General features: G+C 25.1%; 1 protein-coding gene across 2 annotated transcripts in view; it reads right to left on the minus strand.

Annotated features, from left to right (window-relative positions):
• Positions 1 to 13,780, minus strand: part of LOC129960598 (alpha-N-acetylglucosaminidase-like) — a 159,079-nt gene that overhangs the window by 66,201 nt on the left and 79,098 nt on the right. For both annotated transcript variants that reach the window (XM_056074100.1, XM_056074101.1), the window contains exons 9-10: positions 13,525 to 13,593; positions 3,010 to 3,073 (exon numbers count right to left, since the gene is read on the minus strand). In XM_056074100.1, coding sequence (XP_055930075.1) covers positions 3,010 to 3,073; positions 13,525 to 13,593 — 133 coding nt within the window. The remainder of the gene's footprint in view (positions 1 to 3,009; positions 3,074 to 13,524; positions 13,594 to 13,780) is intronic.

Genomic DNA, 13,780 nt, shown 5'->3' on the forward strand with positions numbered 1-13,780 from the left:
TTTTCTTATGTCTGCCCATATATACAGTGAATTATAAAAAATTCTGATCATGAATCTGCGATCATCCAATCTGAAAGTAACGATTTGGCCATGTTGCCTTATTTAAAGTACGTTGATTATTGTATTTAATATATTAATTTATCACTTATTTAAATAATAATAAGTGCATTCATAAGCAATCCTGTACCTCTTTATAAAAATACAAAGTAAATATATTAAGTATAAAACGCTTACTATCTCAAAAAAAAAAACAACCAATAAAAATAAAAAAAATAAATATTCAAGCAAAAGAAATATAAAATACATATCATTTTATTTTATCTTAATGATGTATTTTAACTTCAGTAAGATGAGATGATTTTGAAGAATATCTATTCTCGGAAAAATACTCTGTACCTAAAATTAAACAGAAGGCCTATTTTTACTTTTAATGCTCTCTCCAGATGATATTTCATTTTGGATCAGTAAATTTAGACTTTCTGAGAAATCTAAAAATACTCGATTTCTCTCGATACTCTGTACCTAAAATTAAAAACAAGGCTTATGTTTCCTTTTAAAGCTCTGTCCAGATGATATTTCATTTTGAATCAGTAAATTTAGACTTTCTGAGAAATCTAAAAATACTCGATTTTCGACATATCAGATGGTAATGAACTCGCTTCCGACTATAGGGTCACTTCCAAGAACCTTTTTGCATCTTAAATATAAATATTCGACTCTCTTTCGAAATATTTTATTTCACTTTCAAAAACCTACGAAGTCTTAATGGTTTTCTAGAATCGGTTCAAAGACAGTTGAGCAATACTATGGAATTGTTTTTAATGTATTGAGATATATATTCATAGAGAATGAAAAACATTCGTTAAAAAGGATTAGAGTTTCCACTTAGTGGAAACTCTTCTGCTACATCTGGAATTCTCGAAAATTTCAAAATTGTTTTTAGGAAAATATTTTTATTTTTTAATTTTCCCTCCTGATATTTCTAACAGCGATGGAATGATAATTATTCCTCAATTACTTTATTTTTCTATCGGAAATTATTTCTAACAGTGCGTAAAAAAAGCTAATAGTTTTTAAGCAATACTATAATGCATCATTTCTATCGACCTGTTGTCAGTTGATAGCAAATAAGCAAATATATATCTTGATTTTAATTACAACGAAACTCAAAATAAATTTAAACGTTAAATGGTATCGTGAAACACATCACAATTTTTTATACAACAACCCTGCAAATAGAAAATTTTGAAATGATTTCCTACTTGATGTTACAAAGACATTCAAAAATAACTTGATGTTTCCCGAATGTATTTTTAATACGAATTGAAAATTACAAACTGAACAAGGACTTTATGTAAAATAGAATGAAAGAGAATTTTAATATGACATAACTTTTGACTATACTGTATTAAAAGTTCTACATGAATTTAATTCTTCAAATTAGAAACCGTATTCACTTGAATCTTTTTTATGTATATAAACTCAGAAATAATGCAAATGTATAAGCTATTATGTGATTATTTTCATGAACATTTTTCTTTTATCTATTAAGATTTTAAAGAGTACCAATAATTTCCATTTAAATATAATTTTCAGACAATAATGTTATGTTTGTAGTAAATATATATTTTGAAATCCTTTCTAGAAAGTTCACTGTAAAAAAACTAAAATCTCCAATTTAGTAGAGAATGTGTCTGGTTTTGATGTATTAATGTTTATTTCATACATTTAGTTGATCTCGCTATAATTTAGGGAGTAAGCAAAGCATATCATGATGTAGAAATTCGCACGTTCAAATAATGATATTGATTTCCCATATCATAATATATGAAAAAATTTTATAAACAGCCAAACTTTATAATATGTTATATCTTATAAATGAAGTGTTTCTTCCTTTTAACGTGAAAATATGTTGCCGCAAAATATATAAAAATGTATTTTAAATAAGCAAAATATATTTTAAAATGGCCTTTCGGTGAATAAGCTGAACTTACTGAGTATGTTCATGAAAATACTCTTTTAACTAGTAATTTTATAAATACGGTGTTCAGAAATGTTACTTTATAACCAAAATGGTTTGAATTAAGGCATATATGCTCGGAGTTCTACAAAGAAAACTCTAGTCACAATAAGAACGGAATTTCGATGGCTTTCATCAAAGATCATAGGAAGCGCATGGCGAGGTATAAAGAAAAAAAAACTTAAAAATCTTATAAATATGACAATTTCTTAAAGAATGTGTTAGAATTTATCACGAATAAAATTTTCTAGAGTTCACCATGAGATCGATTTCAATATGCAAAATATTGACACAGTATAAGAACACCTAAGAAAACAAGCCCGTGTCAAACTGGTTAGAGATTCCAGTATATTTAATTGAAGGATTTTTTTATTGACATTCATTTTCATTATCTTAAAAATAGAAAATGTAAGAAAAAAGATAAAAACTGTTGATAAGAATTTTGAGTCTCGACTTCGGGACTAGAGGGCATAAGCCAGAATCTGATTCTATTTAAGATCTGTCATTTTTGCAGGCCTAGTAACATTAAATTTGACATCATGGGGCGAACTTCCTCATGTTGGTGTGATGAACTTTGGAGTTAGGGAGGATTAGGCGTCTTTCTTGTCATCTGAATGGGGTTCAAAATTATACGAAATCCTTTCCAAAATAGTGCCCTAGTGTTGCTTCCAAACTTTAAGTTAATATAATTAAAAAGAATTAAGCAAAACAAATAAAATTCCTTCACACATTCATCAACCTGCAAAATGGCATTCATTTAAAAGTTGAAATAAACACACAGTTATGAGCCTAAATTTTATCGAAATTGAAACGCCACACTTTGTGTAACTCTATTACTACGAACAATTATGAAAGCAAATTAAAATATCTCTAATCTGTATCCTGTCTTTGAAAACATAATTCATACAATAATGCCGAAATTCAATCCAAATCTGATTATTCTACACAATTTTCTTTAAAAAATGCATTGAAGGCACTAACAAACTTACTGCTCTTAGGAATTTGGCTCCAATTTCTTCAAATAGAGGATCAGTTGGCTGGAGGAACGTAACACTGAAAATAAAATAAATGTTAATTTCATTTGCATTTCTGAATTTTAATTTAAAAGAGTTATTTTCTGTACAACCATGAATAAATAATTTTCAGTGTTTTCTTAAAATTCCAAAAAATATAAAAAAATTATTAAATATTTTTTAGAGATTAAGATACATATGAAAGTCTTCAAATCGAATTATAAACATGCTAGTATAAACATCAGTTAAATTCCCATTTATATTTCATAAAGTGTTGTTACAAAGAATAAACCAAACATTTTATATTTTAGCATTAATTACTATTTTATTCATATAAAGTTCAGCAGCAACAAAACGTTTATTTAATGAATCGTATTGGAATGATATTCAATCTTAATTAAATGGCGATCAATTCTACTCTACTGAATAAGATAAGAAGAAAAATAACATATCGTAGAGTCTTAGAAATCTCAACTACTGAAAAACTTTTATTGCACTGATTGATTTATTAACTTTATTTGATTTAAACCACTTCTTCTGGTTTTTAAAAAGGGAAACAATTCTTCAAAGTCAAAAAAGTTAGTAAATAAAGTAATAAGAAATTACTGACGAATGCATTTAATTGATGACGATATTTTTTTATGTCTCTATGAGAAAAGATACTAATCATGCTTGTAGGAAAAAAAGTCTTCCTTGCAGAAAAATTTGCTGTCTTATTACTAACTTAAAGTTTTGTAGAATGAAGAAACTATTGGTTAATTGTAAAAAAATAATTTCGATAAACAAAATAAAAATATCGCATCTACATAAATATATAATTATATGAAAACTGACTTTCATTATAATCATTTTGCTAAATTAATCTCAGTGCATTCACTCATGACATTCATAAAATTTTTAAAGTTCACCGAATAAATATATAACTAAATTTTATCATTTTGTTTATCTGCATTAAATTTAAAGAAGTCAATTAAAAATAATATAAATGTTTAAATTTATGAGCAATTTAGCTCATTTCATACTTTATTTTGCGCAGTTTTACCAGACTAAATATTGGAGAGTAAAAAAATAATGAAACATAACAATTAAATATGGGAAGAGAAAATTATTTAGATTCAAAAAGGATATACTTAATATGCGAATTTTTGGCATCCTTAGAAACTTTATAATGCATTTTTGACAAATTAATTGAGAAGTTAAATGAAATTGTGAAAAAAATGTCCAATTCTGAAATAGCTTGAATTATACAGCAGTTGGCAAATGTTTTTATCATCTAATAAAAATTTGGAGGAAGGCTATCACAAGTATATCTAACTTAAAAAATCCTCAGCGCGATTTGTATACCAGAAAAATGAACTCTCATATCATCGTGAGCTAAAGTAGAATTGTTTAGAAAAATTTCACCTCTTTCCCGAACATTTTTGTACACTTAAATTAAATTTTTGTGATTGTTATTTAAATGGAATTAAGATTATCTCATATCTCAATTATCTAATTAGAATATCGAGTTAAGAATATCTAAGAAATGTGAAAATAAAACGTGCATGCTTTAATAGAAATTATACAAAAAGAATCCGCTACAAAAGTTTCTTCAAAGTCATATAAAAAATTACGCAATATATTTTCTTATTATATTATTAATCGTGTTAATATAATACGACCATGCTTAAATTGAAATCCATCGCCTTAAGGTTTAACCAAAAAGAATTTTCATAACTGTTTTCGTGATTTCATTCATAAATTATATAAAATGGTGATCTCGTTTAAAATCTAATATCGAGTGAAATCTTTTTTTTTATAATGGTTGTAAATATTTACATGGTATATTAGCATGTTAAATATTTACTTTATTAACAATTCTTTATTTTAGTAACTTATTTTCTGCCTACGCAAAGAATTTAAAATGAAAGAATGTTTTTATTAGCTAGATATTATTATTAGTATAATGATATTTGATACTCTATGTGATATCATTAAATATTAGCACATTTATATTCATTGTACTTAATAACAATATAAACAGGGTTGTCAAATATTATTCAAAAGAAAAACAGAAATATTAAGTTTAGGGAAAATATATTAGATATAAAAAAAATATAATAATGTTATAAATAAAACTGTTTAATATTTATTATTTCTTTTATTTTTGAAAGCGATTTTAAATTTGCTTGAAAAATATTTTCTTAAAGAACACTTAAATGTTGCATTGAAAGTAACTAGATAGAGTAAATATTTAACATGAAACGTTGTTCTATTAGTCTAGGCTTTTATAATAATTCTTGTTCTTTTAATACATAAAAGGGGAAATGTTATATTTGAAAACAACAAAAATTGCCCCAGTTAGGGAATCCACAAAAATAAATATAACACATGAAGAAATTTTAGTAAAGCTAAATCCACATTTAATAATTTTTTTAAAAAGTATTTTTGCCACCAATAGTATTATTTACTTGCTTCATTTATAAAGAAAGGTGATAATTTAAGTTTCCAGTTTAATTTAATTTTCTATATTTAAACGAGATCTTCCGAAAATGATGCTTTTTTGTCTCACTTGTATTTAATAAAATGAATAATAAAGCATTAAATTTTCCATTAAAAATATTCAGCAAACTTTTTTCTATTAGATTATTTAAAATACTTTTAATAGGGTTCCATAGACCAAATGTATTAAATTTTATCTGTTTTTAAACATTTATCAAAGAATGAACTGCGAGAATCTACACATAATAAATATTCCAAATTAAAGAACACTATTTTTTATTACACCTAGATTTTGTATGTTCCGGATGAAAAACGGGAAAATAATATTTTTATATATTAAAAGAAATAACAAATCTGAACTTTAAAATTTTATAGATACTGGCTACTTTTTTATTGCCACTTTTCTGACAAAAGCACTTCTCAGTTTTCTCCACGGATTTTTAGCTTTTCAAAAAGTCTGATAAAATATTTTGCCTGGCAAAGGTTAAGTGCACGAGGTTTAAGGTAAGCCAATAAGTTTCAGAAATTTTTTTATAAGAAAAATAAAAATTCATTAATTTTAAAAGAGTTATCATAACCTCAATAAACTGCAACTCAAATTTTTTAGTACTGGGTAAAAGTGGGTAATTTCTCACACTTTTATCTTTATCTGGAAAACACAAAAGAAATTTCAATAGAATTGAAGCAAAAATATTTTCTTAAGAGTACTTTTTATCAGGAGAGTAAAATTGTGAGACGAAAATATAAATTTATTCTAAATGTAAATTCATTTTTAAAAATTACATGACACAAAAAGTCAAAAGATGAAAATTAGTTTATATATTTAGATTCTCATTCTTGTGAGAATTTACTAAAATACTCGTTTAGACCTAAAATAAAACAATACCGCATTTCAGAATCTTAAATCCTCAAGTTAAATAAACAAAATATTGATTTAACATGGATATTTTAAATTAAAAATGACATTAATAGATATTAAAAATTACATTCAAATTATGTCATTGCACACTTTTCAAAGGAGAAAACAATAACGAATAAGTTTTCAACTAATCCAAGGCACTATTCATTTACAAATAAAATTAATTTCACTCTAAGAAAATCTTTAAAAAAAATATTTCTGAATGAAGGTTATTCGCATTGAAAATAATTGGTGTATTGTTTGGTCTAGAAAAATTAATATTTCTTATATTCCTCGATGTTTATAAATTTTAATGCTTTTTCTTGAAAACTAAAATTAAAATTTCTTATTGTATTGAATTTATTCAAATATTTTTTTAATTAATAAATAATAATTAAATTTATTAAAATTTTTTTTATTTAAATTATATTGAATTCCAGTTTCTTTGAAATTGAAATTAAATATAACTTCAAACCAATTTAAAGGAATTGTAAAAGAAATTATTTATATATTGCAGACTGTAAAAATATACATAAATTATTCCTTAGTGATTTGCCACTATTATATAATGCATAATTGTCTTAATTAAACATTGAAATGCGACATATTGAGTACGGATGACTGTCCTTTTAGATGATTTCTTTCCTTTAGATTCGTTAATTTTAATAAACAGATAAAAATGAAAAAAGACGTGTAAAAATAAGCTGGATTAAGGATATTTCCGTATTCTTATTTATGTTTGCGGCTTTTTCTTTCAATGAAGCATTTATATAGATTTTTAAGCAAATATTTTTATATTGTATTTTGGTGTAAAGCGATGTATATATATATATATATATATATATATATATATATATATTTACTTTTTCGAGAATTCCTTGTTTTTGGCGTTTGGGACATATATTTTCATTTTAATAAATAAATTAAACTATGCAAAAAGTTAATAACGAATTTATCATAGCGCATGGCCCGTCGCGCGCTCTACCAAGGGGCACTGTGGATAGCTTTGTGTCAGGAGCATTCACGGAGAAAAAATTACTGACACAATTGTTTTGTTTAAAAAATCTTAAAAATGCAAAAAAATATAAAATTTGTGGAAACGGAAAGTGTAAGACATGTCCATTAGCAGATAAGGAACAGATCAAAAATGAAAACTCAAAATTACAAATATTCTGTAAAAACAAAAATTTGATTTATCTCCTTAATTGTTCAGAATGTAATTTAAAATATATTGGCCAAACTAGCACCGAGCTTAATTTGAGAATTAACAATCACAGATCCGATATAAAAAACTTCATAAAAAATAGGAACACTGACTTCGAACTGGAGCATTTTCAAAACCATAACTTTAACAATATTAATATCTACATTCTTGAAGACAATATTAACGAATTAAACAAAAGATTAGATCTGGAAAACATTTATATTTGCAACCTGAAAACTTTATTTCCTTATGGTCTCAATAGTAAATTAAATGGGGAAGGTTATGCAGATTTAAACAATAATTGCATTTATAACAAATTTAACATATTTAAAAATTTTCTAAATAAAGATAACTTTTCTAAAAGATTTAAAAGAGGTAAAGGGAAAGGAGGAAATTTTCAAATTATATTTGAGGAATTTCAAAATTTCTGTAATCTGAAACACAATAGTGAAAACATTCACAAAATTAGGAAATACATTTTTGGTCTTAGAAATAATAAAATGAAATGGTTTTTAAATAATAAATTTGGGGAATTAGAGTTTAAAAATTCGTACACTAAATGTATTATTCTAGATCTTATTAAATGTAAACTTAACATTGGAAAAAACGATTTACTTTTTAATAATAAAAATAATGTTTTTAAAGAATACTGTGTGATTAAATTCTTGGATATTTACTTCGAATATCTAAAATTACCCAAAATTATACATAATAATAATATATTTTTTCCTCTTGCAGATAAAACAACTGTATCAATAGCGTTTAGTTACACTTCAACTTTAAAGAAAAAAATTTGTAATTATAATTACTATAGCAAAAATTTAGATAAAATAAATAAAACAGATTGTTACTGTAACAAAGAAAAATATAAAGATTTTATAGATATTGATAAAGGTCATATTATTACAGGTAATTTAAAAATTATTGAATCCAACTCTTTAAGAGATTTGATGGGAAGAGGAACAAAATTTAGATTAAGAGAAAAAATAAAACATAACAAAATTTTGATTTCTATTGGTAAGGATTTGGATGTTTTTATTGCCAAATTATCTAGAAAATACCATTGGCCTGCGGAAGGTTTTGGGGAATGGAAAGTGAGAATTTTAAAGGAAATTAAACTAAAAATGAATACTGATTTTGACAGATCTAAAGAACGTGGGATTTATTTTAGTAAAACATTAAAAAACGAAATAAGAAATTTAAATGAAAAATTTGTTATTACAGTAATAGATAAATCAGCAAATAATTTCTGTTTATTTTGTAAATATTATTATAAAGAACTTTTAATTAATGAATATAACTCTAATGCAACTTATATGTTAAAGAACACCGGGAAAAAGGAATTAGATAAAAGAATGCTAGCTTTCGCAAAAAAAACCAAAACTAAGACTTGCTCTCTTAACTATCCTTATTTATTCCCAACAGTTAAATTTCATAAAAATCCATTGAAATTCAGATTCGTAACCTGTAGCACTGGCAGTTATAATTACTATACGGGTAAACATTTCTTTAAATACTTAAAAATTATCCTGGACAAAATAAAAAATGAAGACATCTTTATTATTTCTAGTAACAAAGAAGTATTGGATTTTCTTAAAGATAACAACATTAATAAACTTAATACTTTTGATTTCGAAAATTTATACACTAATCTACCTCATGAAAAATTAATAAAGGTCTGCACTTTTATATATGACGAATATTTAAATGAAAATATCATTCCGAAAAATAACTGGCTTCAGTTATGTAATTTTAATATTACTGAAAATTACGTGTTTAATGGTATTAATTTTTATAAACAAGTCAAGGGCATTCCAATGGGAACAGCTTTCTCAAGTGCTTTAGCTAATATTTTCCTGCATTACTATGAGAAAAAAATAATTAAATATAATTTAATAAACGGGTGGAGATATATTGATGACCTACTTTTGATTAACTTCGACAGTACTAATATTATTACTAATTGCTATCCAAAAGATTTAATTCTAAAAGATACAAATAAAAATCAACTTGAGGCTACCTTTCTGGATTTAAAAATCGAAATTGCTAATGATAAAACAATAGTTGGTATATACGATAAAAGGGATGATTTCAACTTTAAAGTAACAAAACTATGTAACTACCATTCCAATCTAAACTCTAAAATTTTCAAAAATCTAATTTTCTCACAAGTTAACAGGATCAAAAGGGTTTGCAATAATAAAAATTCTTATATTGAAGCATCAAACAACCTCCTTAAAAATTTAATTAAAAATGAATTTCCTAGAAATTACTGTAATGTCAATTTTTTAATTAAACAAGGTATGGTTTGGGATTAATCCTTTGGCTTAGATAAAAATAGAACTTTCCTTGCATATTGGATCACTCAATAGATGGCGCTGGGAGCCTACATCTGTTTACATAATTTACCGCTAGTTTTTTAAAAACAGGGAATCACAATCGATAGTTTAAAGTTTCTTTGACTGTTGATGGTATGTACTGGCCTTTTCGTTTTTAATTTTTAATTTTAGTGCTATTTTTTGTTTTTATTGTTATTTTTGTTATTGTATTTTTACTTTGTTGTGGTTAATTTATTCTAATTTGTTGTTTTATATTTCCTTTCTGTTAAAATGGTATATCTCTTGAGCATAATTTCAGGGGATTTTCGGGTCACGAGGAATCATTATTAGGCAATGTCTGTTTTTCCTCACAGAAAAAATCCCTTTCTTTGAATCCCTGCCTGAGGGTGACCCTTGAAAAAGTCTTCAGGCCGGATTCTTTTTTTATTTTTTTATAATTTTTTTTGGTTTAATTTTTATTTGATTTTTTGTTTTTCCTATTAACTTGATTCTAATACTTTTGTATATATATATATATATAGAAATTTGAAAGACTTCAATGTGAATGCAACGTGAAAATTTGCTCTAAAATGATTTAAATTAAAATATTTATGAAAGAAAATGGACACAATTAAAAAAATTTACTTCAAGACAAGTAAATCTGCTCAAGGAATTCCTATAGAGACAAATAACTAAGATATCAAGCATACTAGAGTAATAAATATCTTTTACAAATATAGGTTTCTGAGGAATATTTTACTATTTATTTTCATATTATCCATTTATTTCCATTCATGTGGAATAAGTCTTTGTTAAATAGCTTAAAGGATATTAATGACATTAAAAAGATATTAATGGAATTATAAGTATTTGAATGAAATGAAAGCAATATTAAAGTTCTGATAATGAAACCTCTTTTTCGTTAAAAAAATAAATACTAAGTTACGATTACTTTTGAAGAATCTAGAATACAGCAATTGCTTTGGTTTTTCGGAATTTTCACTTATTCCTAAAAATGGCATGCATTGATATCAGTGAAACGAATAAAAAAGAAACTAAGAAACTTCCAACTACTTAAAGATTAAATTATCTGAACTTCTTTTTGCCTTTAAAGCTTCAACAAGATTCGAAAGAAAGAATCATCAAATAAAAAAAAATCCTTGACTTAGTAATAGAAGAGTAGCTCCAAGTAGCTCGAATGAATTTACTTCATTTCAGAATAAATTTACTAATTCCACACTAACTGTTAGTACTTTTTATGTGAAAGCGCAATAGTTTTGTACCGATGTGGAATTTTCTCTTCATTCTTTTTATCACTAAAGTATTTTTGTACTGAAGTTGTTAATTACGATTGTTTGAACGCATGGTAGCATATAAAGAAAAGTAGCCGAAGAAAAAAAGTACATTGCAGTCTGAAGTGGTCTTTAAGTGAGTGGAGAAAATAAGTAAAGGGAGTAAGCTGTTTTATGTATGTAATGTTTCTTCATATTAGGGATATTAGCAAGACTATGAAAGTTTCGAAAAAGCAAATTTTAGGGATTAATTTCAATATTGAAGTGAGTCTTTTTTTTGTGAGACCAGAAATTTTCTATCATTAGAATTTTCCTAATAATGCTGAAATAATGGAATTAGTTCCTCTTTATTTGATATGTACTCAATCTGTTGATAGTTATACATCGCTGTACTGAAATTTCATCGCCTTTGTGATTATTCGATATATTACTGTTGAGGGAATACAAATTGCAATTAAATGGATCAGCGAAAGGAACTACTCATATTATTTTTTACTGACTTGTCAAGGAGGAGGGAATTTTATTTTATTTTATTTATTTATTGTCAGAATATCATTTTAACAGAGTAATTTGCTTCCTTATTTCAAACATCCAACTGGTTATTCTAAGATTTCTGCTGGATAGAAGTCAGTGTATTTTCTGCTGCATATTGCAATTTTCTCTGATTAGAGCGTTTATCTTTTTCCATTTAAGATATAAATTATATTATGCTATTACCAAGAAGCATATAATAACAATTCACTTTGTTTTAAAACAGCTAAATTTGTTTACAAACAGGCATATATATTGGAAATTTTAACAATTAACTATAAAAAGATTAATAATTAAAAAGCTAGAATAACTTTTAATAGCCTTGATATTACATTATTTTTGGGTTGCTGTAAATAATTAAGTTTTTGGTTAAAAAATCGAGTTAGGATTCCACTAAGAGTTATAAATATTAGAAGTGCATTAAATATTTAACATGCTCAAGTATTATCAAATATTTCAACTTCTCCCAAGATGTATATATATATATATATATATATATATATATATATATATATATATATATATATATATATATATATATATATATATATAATGATTATTTTGACATCTTATAATCACTTAAAAGTAGGAACGAATTATGAAAAAAAATATGTCAGAGGTTAAATGTCCCAAACTAGAAATAAAAAAACAAGAATGTTTTTTTTTATAAAAGGTGTCAGAATTATAAATGTAAAAATTCGGTTACAAGCCCTTTATCATTTTTATTAATAAGGAACGTGGTGACTTATCATTTTATTAGCTTTATTTATCATTATATCAAATGAAATATTATTAATTTGAATAAAACTGGCAAAACAATCCCAATACAAAAACTGTCATCTAATGAGATAAGAGAGTACATAAACCAGTAAAGCGATTAAAGCTTCTTCAAACATTGAACTTATAGATATGACAAGAAGCAATAGCTATGAATTAGTTTCATACCTATTTCATGGCATAAACTTTTAAATGATGGAAAAACAGATTTTTTTTTAAGCACGGCTACTAAACCATTAACAATGATTTCGTTGAGGTTGCTAATAGTTGAATTTCTAAATAGTAGATTTTAAACCTAAATAGAGATAAGTTTTTTATATACAAATGATTTCGTTTTGCTTTATATATTTTTATACTTAGATCAAAAAATTTGTATTAAATATGCATGGAAAATATCTTTATAAAGTACGTTTCTTCTAAGCAATTGTTTTACAATCCCTTACTTCTAATTACTTAAAATTCTTAAGTATTTATATGTAAAATCAGAATCCTGCTCATGACTCTTAAAATTCGACATACGCCCTTTTCGTCGGTCAAACATATTACTTCTATTCTTCGCGCTTTCGCAAATTTCTTTTTATAACTTTATTATTCATTATTAAGGCTCTGTCACTTTTCATAAAGTATGAGCTTTATATTTTCAATCTAAAAGGATAATCGGCTTTATATATTTCATTATTATAAGCATACATTTCCAAATTAGATTTCTGATCATGAATTGATTCAGGAAATCCAAATATTCTTCTTCATTTGGAGACAGTTAAATTTTCTATTAAATATTTTAATTTAACTTCAAAAACAAACCTTTCTTAGTAAGTCTTGAAATAGAATATTAATCCAAATAAATTCCTCCCAAATTAACAGAAATTATTTTCATAAAAACAAGCAAATAATTATGATTATTTCATAAAATTCAGAAAACCAATATATTATAATTATTTATATCTAGAACATATAATTAAGAAATTTAAAAAAATAAAACCTACTCACAAGGCGAATGGTGGTTGAAAGTGCGCCCATGTTCTGTTCATGTATGTTGTATTTGCATGAGGAAAGTTCCTATAAATCATAAAATCATTTTATTTTTGATAATTAGTGCAAGAAAAAGGAATTATATAAATAATAATAGAATTCATTAATTCTATTAAATATAAAAATCCGCGTCTATAATTTAAAAGAAATTAAATTAATGAAATGAGTTTCACCTTAAATAGAAATGTGTTCAGTTTTCTTTAGTTAAATATTA

Source organism: Argiope bruennichi, chromosome X2 (genome assembly GCF_947563725.1).
Source record: "Argiope bruennichi chromosome X2, qqArgBrue1.1, whole genome shotgun sequence".
NCBI classification, from domain to species: domain Eukaryota; kingdom Metazoa; phylum Arthropoda; class Arachnida; order Araneae; family Araneidae; genus Argiope; species Argiope bruennichi.